The sequence below is a fragment of the Diabrotica virgifera genome, chromosome 2 (genome assembly GCF_917563875.1).
Source record: "Diabrotica virgifera virgifera chromosome 2, PGI_DIABVI_V3a".
Classification (NCBI taxonomy): domain Eukaryota; kingdom Metazoa; phylum Arthropoda; class Insecta; order Coleoptera; family Chrysomelidae; genus Diabrotica; species Diabrotica virgifera.
Genome location: NC_065444.1, coordinates 74,293,031 through 74,318,047, shown reverse-complemented (window position 1 = coordinate 74,318,047; position 25,017 = coordinate 74,293,031). Strand labels below are relative to the sequence as shown.

The following is a 25,017-nucleotide window of genomic DNA, read 5'->3' as shown; positions in this document are numbered from 1 at the left end:
TGAATTTTAATTTCAGTATTTTATAAATGCTAGAATATTCCACAGGGTGTTGCGAACTTTGAGAAAAAAACACAGTTTTATTCCTACACCCGGTATACAATGAAAATGTACCTGTTTAGCAACAATATGATTACAGCGATATTGTTAAAGAATAAGGCTATACCATATAAAAAAAAATTACTTAAATGGGGCAACAAGTTTAGGAGATACAAGACATCAAAAATTACCCATTTTTTGGGGTACCCCTTTTCTATGACGCGCAGTGTACGTTTATTCATAACTCCGAGACAAGTAAGCCATGTATGACCTATTTTAGCTAGCACTGAAAGTCAAAAGGAACGCTTAGATTAAAAACGCTGTAAAACGTTTTGTAGTTTATCAATGTTATTGCTGTAAAGCAGATTCTTCTTTTTCAAGTAGGTACATAAGTTGACGAAAAATTTGATAACAATGCATAAAATTTGTTAATGAACAAACAGTAAAAATATACTTGAAATATTCAAAATTTCGTAAAAATACATTCAAAAAGTACATAAATCTACATAATTCTGCGATTAATGTTTATTAGTCTCAAAATGTACAGTCACAAGATACGTACAGAATCACATTGGATTAGCTGCCAGTTGTTTGAATGTAATAGTGTGAAATGATGCATATTACATGATTGTGCCGATTGTTGCGTATGTATCGGCGGTTGTACATAAGCCATAGGTTCCTAATATTGTACTTCAAAAAGAAAATGTATTGGTAATCAGCAATTTCAAAAGTCCCTTATATGTAATAGGATAAAATTTCAAAAAAACATGCGTTTAAAATAAAATTTTCGAACTTCTTTCGGCCATATCGGATCCGCCATTTTGTTTTTCAAAAAAAAATAATGTCAGGTTCATAATCAGCGATGCCCAAAACGCTTAAGTACGAAAGTAATTCCAAAGTATATGAACAACATAAATATACTGTTAAAGGTTCATGATCACCTTTTCGGCATTTGGAACCACAGTGTGTCGGAATATGCTAGAATTTGGTATTTGCTATTAAATATAGTTCCCCTGCTAACTAAATTATCTTGTCATACGACTTTTTCTAGCGCTATATTAAAAAGCTGATAGGTCAGCGCGCCTCCCTGCCTTAACCACCTCTGTATTTCAAATGAGGTTGACGAGTCGTCCTGAACCTTTACTAATAGTTGAACGTCCACTCCTAAAACCTTTTTGGTATTCTCATAGTAATGCTTTGGTATGCGGTTTCAATCTCTCTACAAGATGTGTGACAATATTTCAGAAGATCTGCCTGTGTAAATTGTTTAAAAAAATTTATACTTGTAAGACTTTTCTCCAATGTGCACTGTCAAATGACTTTTCAAATCGTGTGCTCGAGGAAATGCTTAAAATAAATTTCAAACTTGTAAGTGCTACTTTCTGCACATACGATGACCTCTATATAACATACGAGGCCATCAGAAAGGGAGTCTAGATATGTACTTTCAGTCTAGTTTAGAACACGCTGGTTTCTACCCTTCGAACTACATACAAATAATAAGTAAAAGACTATAAGCAGGTAAAATAAAACAGAATATCATACATACATTTAATTCTAAATCATTAATATCTACAAAATTAAAATTAGACATGACAAACGATACACAAACAAGTATTTATTTATAGTCCACAATAAGTTTACAAAAGCGATTGTGCAAGCGCCGATAATACAAGGATTAAAATTTCAGAAATGAAACAATAGCTCAATCATCGCAGGCAAGGGATTATCTTCCTGCGTAGAAGAGGTGTGAAAAACACATTAATAACCAAGGAACTTAATAACTAAAGAACTTAGGTAACAAACTGTCTTTCTCAAACTTTGTCTCTAAATAAAAAAATTAGAAGCATAGTTCCTTCTCTCGACAACTCCATTTTTGCAACAAAAAACATAACTTAAGAGCAAAACTGAAAACAAATGCACAAAATATGTCCCGTGTTCACTCGCTTCTGGCTTATAATGCAACTGAAGAATGGATTCAACAACATTTAGTGAAGAAGCAGCACCAATATCCCTTCATATTTATTGCTCACCGACGGATAACAAAAAACTTGTTGATTTAATCATGATGAAATCATCAAAAACGACAACAAAGAAAGAGGATACAGAATGGGAAACAAAGAAGTAAAAAATACTCTGCTACGCAGACGATACGATATTGATAGCCCAAGATGAAGATAGTCTGCAAATATTAGTCCACAGATTTAACATAAGAGCAAAAGAATTCAATATGACAATTTCATCTCAGAAGACCAAAATAATAGTAATCAGTAAAGAACCAATCAGATGTAAAATAGAAATTGATGGTTTCAGTATTGAACAAGTAATGGAAGTAAAATACCTTGGAATTACATTGTCGAGTTACGGAGACCTGGACAAAGAAGTGAGAAATCAAGTACAAAAAGCAAATAGACTGGCAGGATTCCTTAATAACACTATATGGCGAAACCGAAATATTAATACTGATATGAAGTCAAGAATTTATAAAGCCAGTGTAAGACCAATAATGACATATGCATCAGAAACAAGACCCGATACAGACACAACACAAAGACTACTGGAAACGGCAGAGATGAGGGTACTGAGAATTACAGGAAATAAACTGAGAGATCGAAAGAGAAGTGAAGATATCAGAAGACAGTGTAACGTACAGTGTATAAACGAACGGACACTAAATAGTAAAAAAGAATGGAACAACCACATAACCAGAATGGGGTAGACACGTGTGGTCAAAATAGCAAGAGATAAATCACCAATCGGTAGAAGTATCGGCCGACCGCGCAAAAGATGGAGTAACAACCTTCCATAGAGGTATCAATCCGCCAATGAATAAGCAAAATTGCTTATAAAGTGGAAAAAGAAGACGGTCTTTCTACAGTATGCAATCTCACATGTTTTTCCAAAGTACTTTTCAGAGAAAACTGCTTAAAATAAATTTCGCATGAGTGAGACTTTCAATGTGCACTCTCAAATGTACTTTCAAATGACCTTTAGTATGTAAAAAATGTTCTTAAACACTTTAAGTATTTCACAACAAATAGTGAAGACTGCTTTATCAAAGCAACAGGATGGCGGCATGGTTCAACGGGATCTTAGGAGCTCTTATGAGCCAAATAATAAGATAACACAAACAACTACTGATTCTGTAGAATCAGAGGCTTCTAAACGATAACATTATCCTAACTATAATGATAACATGTAATTTTCAAACTGTATATTGTAACTAAATAAAATAAATAAAGAAATATTGACGAGTTTTTTACACAGATAAACAATTTAAGAGACTTAGTATACGTGTATTATAAATATAAGGAGCCTTATAAATTAAAGGTAATATATCCTAAGTCGATTATTGTATTATCTTTAAACCCTTATACTTTCATAATACTACAGCAAACTATGTTATAATACTATTTTTAAATATCGACAATAGTTTCCGCTACAATTATTAATTACTTATCATGTTCTGAACAAACATCAAATATAATAGGTTTGTTCCAACTCGATATAAAACCGTTCTTGAATCGTTAGCGTTACGCGCATGCGCAATAGCGAATAATTATGCGCAGTAACACATTTTTCGTTACTGGGCATACTCGTAACCGTTCAAGAACGGTTTTGTATCGAGTTGGAACAAACCTATTGTTTAAGTACTTCTCCTGTAAAATTATGAGAATGTGACTTAGGATAGTATACTTCCCATATAAATACTATTAAAACTTTAAAATGCAGCACGGAGTACCGCAGTGTGGCCACCGGAGGGTTCAAATAAATTTAACACTTCTACGGTTTTTCTACAGTATGCAATCTTACATGTTTTTCCAAAGTACTTTTCAGAGAAAACTGTTTAAAGTAAATTTTACACTTGTACGGTTTTTCTCCAGTGTGCACTTTCAAATGTGTGTTCAAATTACCTTTACTAGAAAATTGCTTAAAACAAGTTTCACTTATAAGGCATTTCTCCAGTGTGTACAGTTAAATGAGTTTTCAATGATAGTGGTTAATAACTGCTGAAAACAAATCTCGCACTTGTAAGGTTTTTCGCCAGTGTGCAATCTTGTATGTTCTTTCAAATGAGTTGCTCTAGTAAAGTTGGTAAAACAAATTTCACACTTGTACAGTTTTTCTACAGCATGACATCTCACATTTGCTTTAAAATTATTTTCTCGTAAAAACTGTTTAAAAAAAATTTCACTGAAAACGTGTTATTAGGATTTTTATCCAATTTAGCAGGAACTTTACGTTTTCTAGGAATAGGTATATCAATGCCAATAGGTTCGCATGTACTCTCTGTCAATTCTTAACTCCTCAAAAGCAAAGGCCAAACTTGAAACCTCTTCCATAGCTTGACACAGATCTATGTCAGGTGTCAGGCGACTGAAGAGTTTTGTTAACTTTTATTACGAGTTGTAGAATTGGGTGAATAATCTCTAAACAGATGATGAAATCAAATGTTTTCATTTGGTTTATGATTGTTATACCACTAGTCTCACTTTACCATCGGAAGTATCTGCTATTATTTCAGTAACCGAACACACCACTGACACCACGCCTATGCAAAAATTGACTCTTAATGCTGAGTAAACAACTTTTTCTCCCATTCGCAATCTGTCCACGAACGTAAATATACAGGGTGTCCCCGAAAATAGTGCGTTCCTTTAAGGTATGGATATAATACACAACGTAGAACAAAAAAGTCCTATAACATTTTTTTCTAAAGTTAACCGTTTCCAAAAAAAATACATTGTTCGCCATATAAGCGAACTTTTATTTTCATAAAATTTAAAAATCTGGCATCATTGTATAAGAAGTGTTAGTAATCTAGGTTATTGACACCATAAAAATGTATGTCAGACAGTTACACCTGCAAAATAATTATGCCTCCCCATTTTTGAAAATAACCAAAACAAGAATTTGTTTGTTTGTTTAGGATGAAGACAGGGTTTAATGTAAATGCTAAAGGCTAATGCTGCAACTATTTTTGAATTGTGATTATCTATGTTTAGATTTTTGTATACATAGTTGTCAGATTTCAATTTGAACACCAAAATGTATTTTGGTTTTTTGGCCAAACGGTTGAATTTAGAAAAAAATGTTGTAAGACTTTTTTGCTCTACATGGTACCTTCTACCTATACCTTTAAGGAACGCACTATTTTCGAGAACACCCTGTATAGACCAGCAAAGTGTTGATAAGTTTATCAATGTTTCAAAGTATTCAACGAACTTGTTCAACTATTCGCTGGCGAAACGGGCCGATATGGAGAAGGTATATTGTTACGAGGGCAAATTTTATAGAATCATCTTACTTGTCACTTATCCACATTGGCGAAGCATACACAATAAATCTTTATTTTTCTGATTATTTAATTTTAGCGCACTTCGATCACAATTGTGGGTGCCGCGGCACCCATGGCACGAACTGCGCACGCCATTGTATATAGTTTAAATCCTCATAAGCTTGAGCCATTATTACTTGATCGTCTGTTCAAGTGTTTTCTTCAGTATGAAATTTCAAATGTTTTTTTAAAGTACCTTTCAGAGAAAACTGCTTAGAACAAATTTTACACTTGTAAGGCCATGTTCATATGTCAGGCCATGTTGTTGAGGAATGTGTGGGCTCCAAAATTATATGGGAGTGCATGCATTTCGTTGCATCATGCTATGGTACGCGCTGGAAAAGCCATACAGTCTGTAGTCAACACCCCGATGTATGAGCGGGAACAAAAGGTGAAAAATACTCATACTCTCATGAGTCGCATCTGGCGAGTCATGAGGGCCTTCACATTTTACTCTCTTTCAAGTTGTCTTGAGTAAAATTTCTTTAATCTTTCCTATCGGCCTCACTTGGCCAATTCTTACTTTTTCCGACCCCGAATGGCTATTAGGTTTCCGAGGGCAGACGGGTCACTATTTTCTACTTCTATCACTTCTATCAATACTTCTCACCGAATGATTGCCGGTATAAGCAATCCCCCACTTACTGACCAACGGCTTCGGGCGGATGAGTTGGTGAGTGGTAGGGCACTCTGTTGTCCTGAGACCGAGAAATCGGTCTCAAAGGCGGAGGAACCAGGAAATGGTCAACGGCATCAGGATGTAGAAGGCCAGGAGAAACCACTACATTAAAGATCCTTGTGGATATCTCTAGTACAGCTTCCCATGACAGATACGGAAACTATACATACATTTCCAAGATCCGGCAGGGGAGGAAGATCACAACCAAACCACGGGGCCTCTCAGGTCGTCAACACACGAAAACCCCGTGTCGTGAAAATCCACAAGATAGCTACGTGGACCGTAACAACTATGTTTGAAGGTGCGAAATTACAAAATATTCAGCTAGAAATGGCCAGACTAGACATTCCTATCCTAGGTATATGCGAGACGAAATGGCTAGGGTCAAACATATTTGAGAGTAATGGATACATTGTATACCACTCGGGAAAGGCAGAAGGACCCAGACGTAACGGAGTCACAATCATTGTCAAAGAAGAAATTCGTAACTGTATCCGAAATTTCGTCCCCTTCAATGATCGTATCATGATGATTCAGCTGCAAAATAAACTACTGAATATTAATATAATACAAGCCTATGCACCAACAGCTGACAAACCAGATGAAGAAATTGAGCAATTCTACAGCCAAATTAAACAAATTCTCCGGAGCACAAAAAAACATGAAGCTACAATTATTATGGGAGACTTCAACTCAAAAGTTGGTGCCGAAATCACACAAGATATAACCGGAAAGTATGGACTTAGAGAAAGGAACGAAAGAGGGCAAAGACTAATACAGTTCTGCCAAGAAGAGAAATGCATTATAGCAAATACTTTGTTTCAGCAACCTAAAAGACGAATATATATCTGGAAATCTCCAGCTGATCAAGAGGGAAAGATAGTCAGAAATCAAATTGACTACATTATCATTAATAGAAGGTTTAGAAACAGTATTACATCTGCAAAAACATACCCAAGTGCAGACGCAGCAACTAACCATAATCTGCTCTGTGCTGGATTCAAACTAAAACTAAAAAGAATAAAAGCCCCCACAACGCAGAAGAAACCTAATACTCGACTCCTAAGAAATGCCGTAATATCAGATGAGTTCGGAAATAAGATAAATCGTGAGATTAAAAAACAGTTGGAAAGATCTGAACAAGAAAATATCGGTCAAAATCTAGATATCATGAATTCCGCCATGGTCACCATAGCAAACGAAGTTATGAAACCAGAAAAAGACCAAATAAAGAAAAAGGATTGGATGACCGATAAAATACTAGACCTTATTCAACAAAGAAGAAATTGGAAAAACAAAGACGAGATTCGGTATAGAGAGATATATCGACAAATAAGATACGAGGTTAAGCGAGCAAAAGAGGACTGGATGGAACAAAGATGTCGTGAAATGGAAGAACTACAAAGAAAACATGACGAGTTTAATATACATAAAAAGCTTAAAGAAATTACCTACACTCAGAGAAAAAGAACTCCTCACTTTATGAGAAACTCCAAAGGTAAAATAATTCTCGATGGAAAAAAGGAAGAATGGACTAACTATATAAAAGAGCTCTTCCTGGATACGAGGCCACCACTTAACACCACAAAGTATACGAATACTGGTCCGAGTATTTTAAAAGCGGAAGTAGAGAAAGCCATCAAACAGAGCAAAAAGAGGAAATCTCCAGGCCCTGATCAAATACCATCAGACTGGCTCAAACTTCTGGATGACGACAATGTCTCACAACTAACAAACATTTATAACCATATATACGAGACTGGCATGATGCCACAGATATGGTTAGAGTCTACATTTATTCCACTCCCAAAAAAACCTAATACATCATCATGTAAAGACTTTAGACTAATTAGTCTCATGAGCCACTCTCTCAAGCTACTTCTTAAGATAATTCTTAATAGAATCAAGCAGAAATGTGAAGAGACAATGGGAAACAAACAATTCGGTTTCAGAGAAGGATTGGGAAGCTTTGTTCTCAATGTTAACATTACTTCAACGATCATGGGAAGTACAGAAACCAATTTACGTCTGCTTTATAGATTTTGAGAAGGCGTTTGATAGAGTTCAACATGATAGGTTGTTTGAATATCTAGAAATTATTGGAATAGATGATAAAGATCTGAGACTTTTACAACATCTATATTGGAATCAAGAAGCTTCTATTCTGGTAGACGGCAAAGAAACAGACAAAATTTGCATTCAAAGAGGTGTCAGACAGGGTTGTGTGTTATCCCCAACTTTGTTTAACGTATACTCAGAAATAATTTTTAATGAAGCCTTGGAAGGACAATGTGGAGTTCGAATCGGGGGAGAAACTATTAACAACATCAGATATGCAGACGACACCGCGAACATGGCTGAAAATATCGAAGATCTTCAATTCCTTATAGATCGAGTCACTAGAGAATGCTCCAATAACGGACTTAACATAAATGCAACAAAGACAAAGTTACTTGTGGTTAGTAAACAAGACGTCGGCCCTGTGCAACTAATTGTCAATGATGAATCAATAACAAAAGTTAACCATTTTAAATACCTAGGATGTTGGATAAGCGAGACACTAAATCCGGATGAAGAAATTAAAACTCGTATAAGAATTGCAAGAGGAGCATTTATGAAACTTAGATCTATTCTGAGCAACTCTCAGCTGAACTTACAACTAAGAATCAAGTTCCTAAAATGTTATGTGTATCCTGTATTACTATATAAATGTGAAACCTGGATAATGAAGGTTAACATGATGAACAAATTAGAAGCCTTTGAGATGTGGTCGTATCGTAGAATGCTCAGAATATCTTGGGTTCAACGCATTTCAAACAGAGAAGTCTTAAATAGAGTAGGTCAAGGCGAAGGTGACTTAATGAAGATGATAAAAAAGAGAAAACTTGAATATCTGGGGCATATAATGAGAGGTAGCAGATACAGGATGCTGCATACTCAATGGAAAGATCGACGGAAAAAGAGGAATTGGTTGAAAGAAATATTCATGGCTCCGAAACCTTCGTCAATGGACTGGCTTATCAGCAGATCAATTGTTACATGCCGCACAAGATCGAGAACTATATCGGCAAATTGTTATGGAAGCTACCCACGTCTAAAAATTTGGGCACGGTACTTAAAGAAGAAGAAGAAGTTTTTCTTCAGTGTGCACTTTCAGATGTTTTTTCAAATGAACCTTCTGAAAAAACTGCTCAGAACAAGATTCACATTTGTAAGGCGTTTCCCCAGTGTGCACTGTCAAATGCTTTTTCAGACTTCCGGCTTCACTAAATTGCTTAAAACAAATTTCACATTTGTACGGTTTTTCTCCAGTGTGCACTCTCAAGTGTCCTTTCAAATTACATTTCAGAGAAAACTGCTTAAAACAAATTTCACACTTATACTGTTTTTCTCCGGTGTGCAATATCAAATGTGTGTTTAAATTACTTTTCTGAGAAAACTGCCTAAAACAAATTTCACACTTGTAAGGTTTTTCCCCAGTGTGCACTCTCAAATGTTTTTTTAAATCATCTGCTAGACCAAACTGTTTAAAACAAATTTCACACTTGTACGGATTTTCGCCAGTGTGCAATATCAAATGCGTTTTCAAACTAACTGCATGACTAAACCGCTGAAAACAAATTTCACACTTGTAAGGCTTTTCCCCAGTGTGCAATCTTTTGTGTTCATCCAAAGACTGTTTAGTAGTAAACAGCTTAAAGCAAATTTCACACTTGTAAGATTTTTCACCAGTGTGTGTTCTCAGATGATTTTTCAAATGATCCGATCTAGAAAACTGCTTAAAACAAATTTCACACTTGTACTGTTTTTCTCCAGTGTGCAATATCAAATGTGTGTTTAAATTACTTTTCTGAGAAAACTGCTGAAAACAAATTTCACACCCGTAAGGCTTTTCTCCAGTGTGCAATCTTTTGTGTTTATCCAAAGAATGTTTATGAGTAAACAGCTTAAAGCAAATTTCACACTTGTACGATTTTTCACCACTGTGTGTTCTCAAATGACTTTTCAAATTATCCATTCGAGAATGCTGCTTAGAACAAATTTCACACTTGTACGATTTTTCTCCAGTGTGCACTCTCAAATGCTTATTCAAACTTCCTGCTTGACTAAATAGCTTGAAACAAATTTCACACTTGTGCGGTTTTTCTCCAGTGTGCACTATCAAGTGTCTTTTCAAATTACCTTTTCGAGAAAACTGCATAAAACAAATTTCACACTTATAAGGCTTTTCTTCAGTGTGTGTTTTTAGGTGTTGTTCCAAAGAACCTGCCTCATTAAATTGCCTAAAACAAATATTACATTTGCAATAAGAACTGTTTGATGTTGTTTCTTCAGTGTTTGCACTGATTTGTTGTTCTGTAGTGGACGCAAGTTTCGTTTTCATGATTTCCATTATGTTCTGAGAAAAACCTAAAATAAAAATGAAACGATAAATTTTTTATGCAGAAACTAATGTGTAACACAAAGAGTAAAGAAATTAGTAAAAAATAATACGATAGCAAATAAAACTAAAACGACAGGTAATGGCATCTAGAGAAAGATGATATGATTTTTTTAAGAAAAACATTTCATTAACTAACATCGGCAATACAGTGATATCAAGAATTTACACTGATTGAAAGGGGAAAAGCAAATTGCCTACTAAAATTGCTAATTTACAAGAAAAATGACTGTGTCACGTCATAAATATACAGGGTGTTTCATTAATAATTGTCCATATAGTAAGGGGAGAAACCTTAGCACAAAATACGAAGATTTAACCTAAAACACTTAAATAAAATGTGGTTCCTTACTGAGTTGATGTAAGATTAGAAATAAGCAGCCTATCCTTATGAACATTCAGTTGGTAAAGTCCTGTTAGCAGTTTTGGCCCCGTTACTATCTCAATTGGTTGGCAAACTACCAAAGACATCAGAACAACATCAGAAGTCCCGCCCACATTATGAGCAAAATTAGCAAGCATATGAACCAGTTGAATATTGCTTTTTCTCAACAAAATCAACTCATCACCCAGCGAGTTACACTTACTCTCTAGATTATCCAGTTTCTTTGCATGATCAGCAAGAAATGAAGTATTCAGAGAGGATATTTCAGCTTTAAGAGAAGAATCAATCTTATCTTCTAGCCTTCCAAGATATTTTTTAAACAAATTATCAATAATATGTTCAACATTACCATCTGAATCTGCACCAGAGAGACAGCCATGACATTTATAGGTAATGGAGGGGCTCCTCTTCTTTAAAGCTACAGCACGAGCCTCGGTTGAAGTCAACTCAGCACACTCTTTACATAATTTGTGCGAGCAATAATCACACAAAACCAACGGATCATCCTTATTATCAGTTTTACCACATATTAAGGCAACTAATTTTAAATTGATCTTGATACAATTAAAAATGTTTCAGTACCTATATTGACTGGACTATTTATTTTCAGGGGTCACAAAAATGGAACAATAATTAGCGACTAGATGTTAGTGGTTTTTTGCTCAATTTTTTGTTGTCAAACTTTTAAACACACAAAAGTGGATTATTGATGAAACAAGAGTGCACTTTAGAACTCTTCTACTTAGGTCTACAGACTTCATACATACACCATTTTTTTTCACCTTTTTTGCTACTTTTGCTGAAATATTTTTTTTGATAAAATATTTACGTTTTCAGTTATTTGTGAAAAACCGTCTAGAAACGTGTTTTTTTGTTGAAAAATGAACATATTCACTTGCAAATAACTTAAAAAGTATTGAATTAGTGAAAAGACTCCATAGAACAAAAGTTGCTTAGAATTAGTCAATTTATTCACTTCCAGATTTATTTTGAATGTATGTTTTTTCACCCCCCGAGAAGGGGCACTCCCCCCGGGGCAAAAGCACACATCGGCACAATATCACTTTTTTCTTTTACATGTTAGCTATACGTATGCCAAATGAGTTAGCTATACGACTATATGAGGAGCTTTTTTGCAAAACTGCATAAATCCACTTTTCAAAAATTTCCAGGAGACGTAAAAACGTGCTGCAGCTGTTGTACTAAAACTTTCGAAATTTCTGAGACCGTAATCAATTGAGGTTAGATTTAGGGCCGGTTGTTCGAACGCTAATCAACATTAATCACTATCAAATATTTAATTACTGTCACAATTGTCAATGTCAACTTTGGTTGGGTTGCTGAAAACATAGTTAATTATAATTATGAGATTAGTTAGTCAATCAACATAACAATTATTAACATAATTGATTAACTAATTTCATAATTGTCATCAATAATTATGTTTTCGGCAATCCAACCAAAGTTGACATTGACAGTTGTGACAGTAATTAAGTATTTGATAGTGATCAATGTTGATTAGCGTTCGAACAACCGGCCCTAAGAGAAATAAAAGGTTAATCATCATTATTTTTATTGATTTGCATTAACAAAATATAGCCATGTGTCTGTTGGAGATATCGCGTTTTGTAAAAAAATATGGGCACAGCGTGGCATGGCGTGGCTACGCTACACACTGTCAGTGCGACCCGTGAATAGTTTTAGAACTAACGAATATTATATTTTGTTTCACGAATCAACATCTAATTCTAGAGGATACTTTTAAAACCAAACAAAAATAGTAGACGGATAGTTCTGCAGACTGGAGGATTTATGCAGTTTTGTAACACAAAAACTAATTTTAATGGTTAGCTAAAGAAGGAGATGTTAAGTTTTGTATAAAAAAAGAGTGGACAGGTAAAGGTTTTTGAGTGAATTAATTAAGTTTTGTGGAAGAAACGTGATTGTTAGGCTCATTTTAAATGGAAAATATTAACTTTTAACACATGAGACTTATACACAAGGTCTAGTGCAGGCCCAACTCTCGAAATTCAACAAAACATGTATTTTAGCCGGAAATGGATTTATGCAGTTTTGTAAAAAAGCTCCTCATATATAGTTAATTTCCTAACAAGTGCAGAAAGTCATTCTTTTCCGCACGCGACTGCAGTTTGCCAAACGACGCGAAGCGGGAGTTCGACAAGCAGTCGAGTGCGGAAAAGAGACTTTCTGCAAGAGTTAGGAACAATATTTTTTCTAAGAGTCTTTAAAAAATTACCAAATCTTAATAAATTAATTTAATTAATATGAAAATACATACACAAATTAATTCTTTGACAAGGTTGTCAAAACCAAACTTTCAATATAATTAGTTAGCATGACGACGATCTTGGTTTCCATGACGATGATTCAAAACGACTGTTATTGTCTACCGATTTGACTTTCGAATATTATGTCAAAATAATTTTAGTTCATCGAATAGAATTGTCGCGTTAATTTCATTAAAACAGGAACACAATAAGATATATTTGAAATAAATTAGTAAATAATATCTAAATATTAGTTTATTGCATGTATTATAATTACTTTAAGGCCATATTAACATATCTAAATTAACACGCGTGCGGAAAAGTAAAAACCGCGTGCGGAAAAGTAACACGCGTGCGGAAAAGTGAAACTTTCTAAACTAAAATGCGTGCGCGAAAATAGACATTTTTGCACGCTCGTAGAAAAATGCTTATCGACATTATACACTGAAAAATATTAATTATCTCGTTTTCAATACAACTACCCAAACTTCACTGACAGCAAAGACTTAGTATTTACCAATATAATGAAATCTTAACTCTTTCAGTTATCAGTTTTTGTTAGCAAAGATAAAAATTGATAACTTGGAGGTTGAGGTACATAATTTTTTAAAGATTTATGTACAAAAAATTCGTGAATAATTTCATGCTTGGGAAAAGTTATGGAAGTACTATATGAAATATACCCTATCTGAGAGACTGCTCAGTTTCTCCCACACCTGTTCATATACAGGGTGTTTCATTAATAATTGTCCATATAGTAACTGGAGAAACCTTAGCACAAAATACGAATATTTAACCTAAAACACTTAAATAAAATGTGGTTCCATGCTGAGTTACAGGGTGTTTTATCTAAAAATTTAAAAACAATTTTTGCTCAGAATTTTAAAACTATTCGACGTATCCTTTTCATACTTGGCAGGAAGTATAGGTATTTTACAAACTACTAAATTATGTTAAACAAGCATTTCTGGATATTACCAGGGGCGTACAACGGGGGAAAGTGAATGGTTGACCCTTTCCAAATTCTACGCCACTGGCGGAATTGCTATTTTAGTTCAATTTTTGGATTCTCCAATACTTTCTATAAAAATAATGTGCTCTTCATTCATAACGATAAAGTCATTAGTTTTCTGAGATCTTTGAAGTTAAAAATGAAACGATACAGTTATTTTGATTAATGTATTGTGTCGCTCCATTTTTAGTTTCAAATATCTCGAAAACTAATCATTTTATCGTTACGAATACGTTATTTACATAAAAAGTATTGGAAAATCAAAAAATTACACTAAAATAGTAATTTCGTCAGTGGCGTAGAATTTGGGAAGGGTCAACCAGACACTATCCCCTATCGTACGCCCCTGGCAGTAGCTAGAAACGTTTATTTATCTTAATTTAGTAGGGTGTACAGTACCTACACTTTCTGCCAAGTATGATAAGGATACGCCAAATAGTTTTAATGTACTGGGTACGAATAATTTTTAAATTTTAATCATATGAATCATATCATAAATTAATCAAAATAACTGTGCCGTTTCATATTTAACTTCAAATATCTCGAAAACGAATGACTTTATCGTTACCAATAAAGAGTATATTATTTACGTAGAAAGTATTGGAGAATATAAAAATGGCACTAAAATAGTAATTCCTCCAGTGGCGTAGAATTTGACCATTCACTATCCCCTGTCGTACGCCTCTGGTAGTAGGTAGAAACGTTTGTTTATAATAATTTAGTAGGGTGTATAGTAGTCGCACTTTCTGCTAAGTATGAAAAGAATACGTCGAATAGTTTTAAAATGCTGAGCAAAAATAGTTTTTAAATTTTTAGATAAAACACCCTTTAAAATATGCTTTCACGAACACCAACTCTAAAGGAGCTATAGTAATCATTGGCAGTCAGCTGCTTTACCAATAGATTCAGCCCTTTGAGATTATTTTTCTTAAGTATATAGGCTTTAACATCTTCGGGAGTTACATCGGGAGAAACGTTGTTAACATGCAAAAATCTCATCCTTTCTACTCCACTAAATTCCGCATTGGCATCAGAACCAACCATGTCAGTCTTTCCCTTAGTAAATCTGGGCGATTTCCTAGTGCGACGAGTATCAGCGTTATTGGTGCTCACAGGCGTTCCATTAGGCAGTCTAAAAGAAGCAGGAGCGGTTGGCGTGATGTTGCCCCCGCAGTAGCTGCAGAAGTTGCTGTAAGATTAGAAATAAGCAGCCTATCCTTATGAACATTCAGTTGGTAAAATCCTGTTAGCAGTTTTGGCCCTGTTACTATCACAATTAATATAACCGCTCCTGCTTCTTTTAGACTGCCTAATGGAACGCCTGTGAGCACCAATAACGCTGATACTCGTCGCACTAGGAAATCGTCCATACTGGCATGGTTGGTTCTGATGCCAATGCTGAATTTAGTGGAGTAGAAAGGATGAGATTTTTGCATGTTAACAACGTTTCTCCCGGTGTAACTCCCGAAGATGTTAAAGCATATATACTTAAGAAAAATAATCTCAAAGGGCTGAATCTATTGGTAAAGCAGCTGACTGCCAATAATACTATAGCTCCTTTAGAGTTGGTGTTAGTGAAAGCATGTTTGATGCTATGTTGAGTTCGTCATCTTGGCCTAGCATGGTCAGGGTTAGGCAATTTACCAGCAATCCCCCACGTCGCTCCAGAAACACTAAGAACGACCTAGAAAATAAAAGTGGAGACAATTTTTTATAAAATCCAAGAAACAACTCTCTGTATATTACCAGAATGTGAGAGAGCTTAGGACTAAACTAAATCTATTGTGTAATAATGCTGCTTCTAACGCATACGATATTATCATTTTGGTGGAAACGTGGCTGTGCCAGGAAATTGTTGACGCTGAACTTGGCCTTAATGGTTTTTCCATATTTAGAAAGGATAGAGACTTTGCTGCTACTGGCAATACACGTGGTGGGGGCATTGTAATTGCGGTAAGGAGCTGCTTTCACTCATCACTGATTGACATTCCTGATACCGCTGTTTACCAAAAAAATTCTTTTTTTGTCCGGCCCATTGCAATCTTTGTAATCTAATGAAGTCTGACAGGGGCGTTTCCTTATAAAGTTGATAAAGCTCGTTGTTGTATCGACTTCTGAAGATTCCGTTTTCCCTCACAGGTCCTAGTATTCTCCTAAGTACTTTCCTTTCGAATGTGTCGAGTTTGCTTTTGGATGTTTCTTTCAGCACCCAGGCTTCACTGCCATAGCATGTTATTGGTCGAATTAAGGTATTATAGATTCTCATCTTTGTATTTCGGTGGACACTTTTAGACCGAAATATATGAGAGAGGGCAAAGTAAGCTCTGTTTGCCTGCATTATTCTCTTCCGTATTTCTCCATCTTCTGATCCGTCGGCATATATTTCTACTCCCAGGTATGTAAACTTTTCAACCGTTTCAATGTCATCTTCATGTATAATGTTTTCTGGGACTATATTTCTTCTCGTCTGAGTCATTATTTTTTTGTTTTTTCTGTGTTAATTTCCAGACCTAGTATTTTTGTTTGTGTTTTTAACTCTGCATATGTTTCCTGTGCTCCTGTTGATGTTCTACTCATAATATTAATATCATCAGCATAAGCGGCCAGTTGAACCGTTCGGTTGGTCAGTAGATTTCCTCGTCCAGTTTGCATTTGCCTAACCGCATACTCCAGTGCCAGGTTAAACAATGTTGGGGCCAGCCCATCTCCCTGTTTTAGTCCCTGCGAAATGTTAAAAAAGTCTGTCTGGTGGTTTTGTATTCGTACACATGCATGAGTTTCATCCATTGTGGCTTTTAACGTCTACTCTGGCTGCACAAAGACCAACTTCTCCTCCACGTGGTGTGTGGTGGTAACAGCTTCGAGCTGACGTGGATAGGGTCCTAGGCCCCTAGACACGTCACAAAGAGGCTGGCTAACGAAGCTCCGGCGTACGCAAATACCGGGAACAACAGCGTGGAGAGGGAGTGTTGTAGACGGGTGGGTGCAGAGGTAACTGGACTAATCGTTCGGGACCTCTGCGGGCATCCGGAAACAATGCGAACTTGTGGAAACCTGCCCGGTATATAAGCTGGTATTGGTAAGCCGGTGGTTGTAGAGGATGTGCTTACCGAAAGTGGAAGGGAACCACAGAAATCCCCCTCAAGCCAAGGTGGACCAGCATAAGCTGAAGGCTTGGCGTGGCGCAGGAATTGCGCCGCGGGGCTAAGGGGTTGCTTAGTCACGATTATGCGGACTCCGGGTACCAGGCGAAACCCAGGTTTCATTAGCCTTCTCCCGGCATGCGGGGCTCTGCTGGGAGTGACCATACATTCCCTAGCTACTCGTGGGACTAAAATGGACCAAGTAGGAAAAACTAAAAACAATGAGGGCAAAGAGGAAGAACAAAGCCTCAATCATCCCGAGGTTATGGAATTGGATCCAGTTCCAAGCCATAAATCGGAGGATGAGCTTTTAAAAAGCAGCGGAGACGAGCAAAGTATCGCTCAAGGGCCAAAAAAGGCCGAAAGAGAGAAACTGAGTGGCGCTGCCCGAAAAAGGTTTAAGTACATGTTAAAACAAGGCCTTAAATATGAAGAGGCTCGACAACAGGCACAAAAGCCTATACAAAAACCACCCGAGGATGTATCCAAGGGCAAAGGGTCCAAGAGGATCCGGTCTGAGGAGAGCACGCCAGAAAATCCTAGGAAAAAGGGAGTTGGCACCACCGTTGGGATAACCAGCGGTGGTGAAGAAAACAAACCATCCTATGGACAGGTTGCAGCGGCAATAAGGGTAGGAATAATGCCCAAAAACCATCCAGAATCTTCACTAACAGTGGAACAACTAGCCGCAACGAAAGAGAAGATTCTGGAAAAAATAGTGGAGCTGGATCCAAAGGCAACAATTAGGCCTAAATTCAGCAACCTACAATTCAGACCGGGTTGGATGCTTCTGTCTTGTGCTGACAAAGCCACAGTTGAGTAGCTTAAAAGCATAATTCAGGAGCTGCAGCCACAGGAGGGTATCTCGCTGAGACTGGAAGAGGAAAGCAATATTCCTCACTCCGAGATCTTTGTGACATATCTTCCTGATAGTCTGAACACCACGAATGCAAAAATTCTTCGATTCTTAGAGGTCCAAAATGAAGACCTAAACTCACAGAATTGGAGAGTTGTAAGAAGGGTTGACAAAGGCCCTAATGTAGAGCTCACTCTTTCAATGGACCCTAACTCCGCTGAAAGGGTGAAACAAAATGGCTATAAAGCCAACTATAAATTTGGTCAGGTAAGAATATTACCAAAAAAAGGCCATCTAAAACCTAGTGAGCCAGAAGCTGCTTCAACTAGTGAAGCAGCAAAAATGGCCACAAAAAAAGGGGCCCAGGGAAAGGGCCCTGCGAAGTTCAAAAAGGGATCAGATAAAGGTCCCAAACGCCAGTAAAATGGCTTCCAATAAAAATATTAGGTTTCTGCAGTTAAATCTCCATCACGCAAAAGCCGCAACTAGTGTGCTTAACAGGAGTTTTAGCAGAAACCTAACTGACATCGGGCTCATTCAAGAGCCCTGGGCTGACAAAGGACTTATCAAAGGACTTCCAAATAATACATGTAAGTTGATTTATTCACAAATGCATGACTTGCCAAGAGTAGCTTTGCTCATCTCTAAAAAACTAAAATTCATTTCTGTTCCGGAGTTTATCACAAGAGACTTAGCAACAGCTGAAGTGGAGCTCCCCAAGGAAAAGGGCAAAAGGCAAATTATAATTGCCTCTGTCTATTTCCCGGGTGATGAAGACCAACCACCGCCAGAGGAAGTGAAAGGCCTCATCAGTTGGTGCAACAAAAAGAACAGACAACTTATCCTTGGATGTGATGCGAACTCCCACAGCATAGTATGGGGCAGCACAGACACGAACAAACGTGGTGAGTACCTTTTAGAATATTTGGCTAACTCCAATATAGACATTATCAATAGAGGTAACAAACCAACTTTTATCTCTGCAAATAGGAAAGAGGTGCTTGACATCACCTTAACTAGTTGCTCTGCTACAAATCTAATACAGAACTGGCATGTCTCCGATGAGGTATCGATGTCGGATCATAGAACCATAAGGTTCGATGTCGAGGCTGAGCGGGAACAGATACAGTCCTGTCGAATACCGAAACAGACTGACTGGTGTGCATATAAGGACACCCTAAGGTCAGATGTTGAAGGCGTAACTTATTCGATTGAAACCATAGAGGAACTGGAAGGTGCCTCACAATGGCTAAATCGTACGATGATTAGCTGCTATGAGGGGGCCTGTCCCATCAAGACCAAAGCCGTCAAAAGAGATGTGCCATGGTGGAACAGGGAACTCAGTAAGTTAAAAGCTCAAACTCGTAAAGCTTTTAATAGAGCCAAAAGTATAGGTAACTGGGATGACTACAAAAAGGCTCTAACAGAATACAATAAAGAACTTAGAAGGTCTAAGAGAAGAACATGGAGGCAATTCTGCGAGGGGATAACTGAATTAGCCCCAGCAGTACGCCTCCAAAAAGTAATCTCAAAGGACCACTCAAACGGTATTGGACTTCTAAGAAAGCCAAACGGAGAGTTTACTGAAACCATAGAGGAAAGCATGATTTGTTTATTACAATCTCACTTTCCTGGGTCAACACTCATTGAAGATGACCCAAGGGTTAATCTTGTTGAATCTAATTACAGAACATCAAGAGCTGCAAAAAGCCTAGCGGGAAAAATCTTCACCAAAAATAGAATTAAATGGGCAATACATAGCTTTAAGCCCTACAAATCTCCTGGAGAGGATGGTATCTTTCCAGCCCTGCTACAACAGGGCGTTGATACATTAACTCCTCATCTAATCAAAATATTTAAGATGAGCTTCATCTTGGGCTACATTCCAAAAGGGTGGAGAGAGGTTAGGGTATGCTTCATTCCTTAGAGTGGTAAACGCCCTCCAGAGGAGCCGAAGTCATATAGACCCATAAGCCTTACCTCCTTTCTACTTAAAAGTATGGAAAAAATACTTGATATATATATAAGAAGCGAATATTTAACAAATATACCGCTTCACAAAGAACAATTTGCCTACCAATCAGGCAAATCCACCGTGGATGCCTTGCACTGTCTCGTAAAAGACATAGAAAAGGCAATAGGATCAAAGGAAGTGGCGCTATGTGCATTCATAGATATAGAGGGTGCGTTTGACAACACCTCATATGAATCAATCAGCGCCGCCGCAACAGCAAAAGGTATCCAACCTTCCATAACTAAATGGATTCAATCCATGCTAAACACTAGGAAAATTATTACCTACCTAGGAAGCAAATCAACTACTATAAAAGCAGTAAAAGGTTGTCCTCAAGGAGGAGTCTTATCACCTCTACTGTGGTCGCTAGTGGTTGACGACCTCCTAACAAAGCTCAAAAGAGCAGGATTTCGTGCTCTGGGCTATGCTGACGATCTAGTTATAGTGGTTAGAGGCAAACATGACGGTATTATTGCCGAACGCATGCAGCAGGCCTTAAACATTATAACCACTTGGTGTTCGAGGGAAGGGCTATCAGTCAATCCCAACAAAACGACACTTATTCCGTTCACTAACAGGAGGAAACTAACATTACAGCCTCCTATCATGAATGGAATAACCCTTTCTTTCTCAGAAGAGGTTAAGTACCTAGGAGTCATCCTTGATAGGAGACTTACGTGGAATGCACACCTCACTCATATTACCATAAAAGCAACAAGGGCTTTCTGGATGTGCCGTAGGCTTTTTGGGAAAACCTGGGTCTGAAGCCAAAAATGATCTACTGGTCATATTTAACGGTTGTCAGACCCATTATCACTTATGCTGCGATGGTTTGGTGGACCAAAACAAAGCAGCAAAAGGCAATAAACGAGTTGCAAAAAGTGCAACGACTTGCCTGTATTGGGATCACGGGTGCAATGAGATCGTGTCCTACCGCAGCCTTAGAGGCAATGCTAGACCTTCCTCCACTACATTTACATGTACAGAGGATCGCTCTATAAAATGCCTATAGGCTGACACAGACTAAATCTCTAAAACCCGGTGACTTAACGGGACATCTTGAGGTATTAAGGGCTGGAACAACCCAAATCATGAAGATGCCTACAGACGTAATGCCTGCAAAACAAGATTTCGAACTCGCGTTAGATGTTATTATTAACGACCGCGAGTTGACAGAAAACAAAATCGCTCAAATCACAAAAGGTGCCCTCACTTACTATACTGATGGGTCAAAAACAAACGAAGGAGTAGGAATAGGGATCACAGGTCCTAATATTAGGATATCCGCAGCCCTTGGAAATGCTCCAACAATATTTCAAGCAGAACTAATAGCAATAGAGTTCTGTGCTCAAGAGTGCCTAAGAAAAGGCCTCAACTCAGCAAGAATATTTATTGCATCTGATAGTCAGGCTGCTTTGAAGGCTCTGAAGTCCACAACTTATGAGTCAAAAATAGCCTGGAATTGCAAACAATCCCTTAAACAACTGGCTAGTCGCAACAAACTAACATTGCTATGGGTGCCAGGGCATAAAGGAATTGTCGGAAATGAGATTGCCGATAGTCTCGCAAAGGAAGGAGCTTGTACTCCTTTCATCGGACCTGAACCATTTTGTGGCATACCAAAAAGCCGCATAATGGAAGAAGTTCGAAAATATGAAAAGGAACTCAGTGCAGCCTACTGGAAAAATGTTCCAGGCCAAAGACAGGCAAAAAGGTTATTACGACCCTCTGCCTGCTACGAGAAATTACTCTTAGAGCTTCAGAAATCTGATCTCAGAGTAATCACAGGAATTCTCACTGGACACTGCTCACTCAGATACCATTTCTGTAAAATGGGCATACTGGACAGTGGGACATGTAGATTCTGCGATGAGGCAGATGAGACGTCAGAACATATTATCTGCAATTGCAGAGTAATTGTTCGGCAGCTCCATAAATATCTGGAACAGGTATTCCTTGATCCTGATCAGATTACAAACCTAGCTCCAAAACGGATAATGGACTTTCTTAGAAGCCTAGACCTTTTGGACTAAAATATAGATGTAGGGTATACACAAAAGATCTTATAGGTCGCAGTGTAGTAAGGTCAACTGGGCCAATCGACCCATTTTGCAATCTACAATGTCTACTCTGAGGTAATATTTGTGAATGCTTTGTTTTGTTTTGTTTTTTTATTTCCACGGAACAAGCCCAATACAGTTACAATTGTTTACAAATTTTGGAACAATTTAGTATACTAAATATAAGTCATATATTTATATAACACATAAAATATAGTAATAGCTCTAATTTTAAATCCCAAAAACCTAAGGAATTTGTTTTGGACCTTTTCAATTTTTTCTGCGTAAACATTATAAATGTTTAGAATCTTAAAAGCTTAAAGGAATAAGGATAAACGGGCAAAGAGTAAATAACATCCACTATGCAGATGACACGGTATTAATGACTGATTTGGACCCTAGTCTTCAGATACTGTCAGATAGGATTAATGAGAGTTGTGGAAAAATGGGGATGAAGATCAATACTACGAAAACCAAAGTTATGAAAATATCAAGGAACAAAAATTTACCCCTTTCAATATTTGTGAACCACCAACAGCTTGAATAGTGAAGCAATACAAATATCTTGGTTGCTGGTTCAACAATCAACTTGATTATAAACAAGAAGTAAGAGCAAGAATAGAGGTAGCCCGACAAGGGTTTATCAAAATGAAAAGTTTATTTTGTAACAGTAGCATTAATATTAGCCTTAGATGTGGTTTTCTGCATTGCTATGTGTGGTCAATACTTTTGTATGGAACGGAGGCCTGGACACTCAACATAACACTGATGAACAAGTTAGAAGCCTTTGAACTCTGGCTTTATAGAAGAATCTTGAAAATACCTTGGACAACCCACACCACCAACGAAAATGTTCTGAGGAGAATAAGTGCTGATAGGGAGCTGCTGAAGATTATCAAAATTAGCTACCTGGTACCTGGGATACATAATGAGAAACTAAAAGTACTGCCTCGCACAACTGATCATACAGGGTAAGATTGAAGGTTACCGGGGTCTTGGTAGGCGCCAGATTTCATGGCTTAGAAAAATCACGAGACTGGACCGGCTTTGATTTAACATCTTTGTTTAGAGCTGCATTGGACAGAGACAGATTTGCCAGTGTAGTCGCTAACCTCCACTAAAGGAGAAAGCACCACAAGAAGAAGTGGTTGTTGGGGTGTAGCTTTGTAAAACTTTTGTAAATGGATGCCATTAATAAATAAATAAATAAACCTAAATACCAATTACATCAAATTGTTGAACATTAATTTTTGTCAATTGTCTTACCTGAGTTATCTTCATCTATTTCATTCTTCAACTCTCCAAGTTCTATGGATGTATATAGCTGATTCTGAATATATCCTTGGTTATTTTCAGCAAATTCTTTCTTAATTTCAGGTTTTACTTCCATTCCTAATAAAATACCAATTACATCAAATTGTTTAAAACTACCATTTAATTTTTTATTACTTGTCTTACCTGAGTTATCTTCTGGTTCATTTTTGAGGTGTTCCATACCTATTAATGTGGGTACGGGAGTGTCTATAGATTGTTTGTTATATTCAATAAACTCTTCTTTAACTTCAACTTTAAATTCCATAGTGAACATAATATGTGTTCAGTTTATATTATAAACTGAATAAATATATTCTAAACATACAAAACCGTTTGCTATAATCAATGGCAATCAAACATGTCTCATTTCTGTTATAAGAAATTAAAGATGGTGATGGAGCAGAATGTTTTTTTTCTTCATTTTGAGTCACAAGAAAATATTACCAGCATATTATAAAATATAAACAAAAATAAATAATAAATAAATAACCTTTCATTGCACGTGCACGTCACATCAAGTGACGGGTGACGTCACAAGTTACCAACACAAAATATTTAAGTCGTCGTAGGTCTGTTTTTCTATAATCGTTTAGCCACTTACACTGGAACTACAACCAAACCGCGCTTTGCACCAACAAATAAATTGATGGAAATGCACCCCAATAAATGGTGCAAATGGCAAGACATGCTCTTCTAAAATATCTTTAATGTACATGTGTGATGTAAGCCGCCCGTGATCTATTCTAACTAACTCCGTGTATGATTAATCCTTTAAATTAATCCCACCCCACACTATTACCGAGCCTTCACCATACTGTACAGTCACTACAGGGCTACACTGTGCGTAGCTTTCTCCAGAACTTTTGTACATCTGTTCCGTCTGTCATCAGAAAAAAGACAGTACCTGGATTCATCGGTGAACAATATTCTTCCCCAATCATCATTCTTCCAAATAACATATATTCACGAGCAAAATGCAATCACTGCCTTCTATGATCTCTGGTCAATAATGCGCCAGTGGACGCCGAAAAAACCGTTAATAAAGTTGAAAACGCCTTTTCAGCACAACGTATTCCAATCCAACTGCGTTAATTTTGGCACGCAGTATATTTTGTGTTTTCTCAGCACTCTCCATATTTTCTCTGTTACATCCTTCACATATGGCATAATGGTTTTGTCAAAAACAACAGTGAACGGTTTAAAATTAAAACAAATTTAATACTTGTAGGGTTTTTCTACAGTGTGCACTCTCAATAACTGTATTTTCAAATTACTGTTTGTAGTAAATATGGCTTAAAACAAATTTCACACTTGTACGGTTTTTCTCCAGTGTGTAGTAGTCTCAAATGTTTTTTCAAATTACCTTTCAGAGAAATCTTTTTAAAACAAATTTCACACTTGTAAAGGCCGCGTCTCACCATCAAATAATTTGATCAAACAGTTTGAGCAAC

At 36.9% G+C, this 25,017-nt stretch overlaps 1 protein-coding gene across 1 annotated transcript; it reads right to left on the bottom strand.

Annotated features, from left to right (window-relative positions):
- Positions 1 to 1,575: 1,575 nt before the first annotated feature.
- On the bottom strand, positions 1,576 to 24,296 carry LOC114329494 (zinc finger protein 235-like). The gene is made up of 3 exons (XM_028278623.2): positions 23,711 to 24,296; positions 23,519 to 23,644; positions 1,576 to 10,463 (listed from the first exon to the last, which is right to left on the bottom strand). The coding sequence occupies exons 1-3, from the start codon at positions 23,838 to 23,840 to the stop codon at positions 9,169 to 9,171; spliced, it is 1,551 nt and encodes a 516-aa protein (XP_028134424.2). The 5' UTR covers positions 23,841 to 24,296; the 3' UTR covers positions 1,576 to 9,168.
- Between the last annotated feature and the right edge of the window lie 721 nt (positions 24,297 to 25,017).

Bases quoted from the DNA above. Each gene is read 5' to 3' on its own strand.
- LOC114329494 (XM_028278623.2), bottom strand. From the start codon at position 23,840: ATGTTCACTATGGAATTTAAAGTTGAAGTTAAAGAAGAGTTTATTGAA. The intron at 23,645-23,710 runs GTAAGACAAGTA...GTATTTTATTAG, and splicing joins TGAACCAGAAGATAACTCAG to GAATGGAAGTAAAACCTGAA. The intron at 10,464-23,518 runs GTAAGACAATTG...TTTTTATTTTAG, and splicing joins AATAGATGAAGATAACTCAG to GTTTTTCTCAGAACATAATG.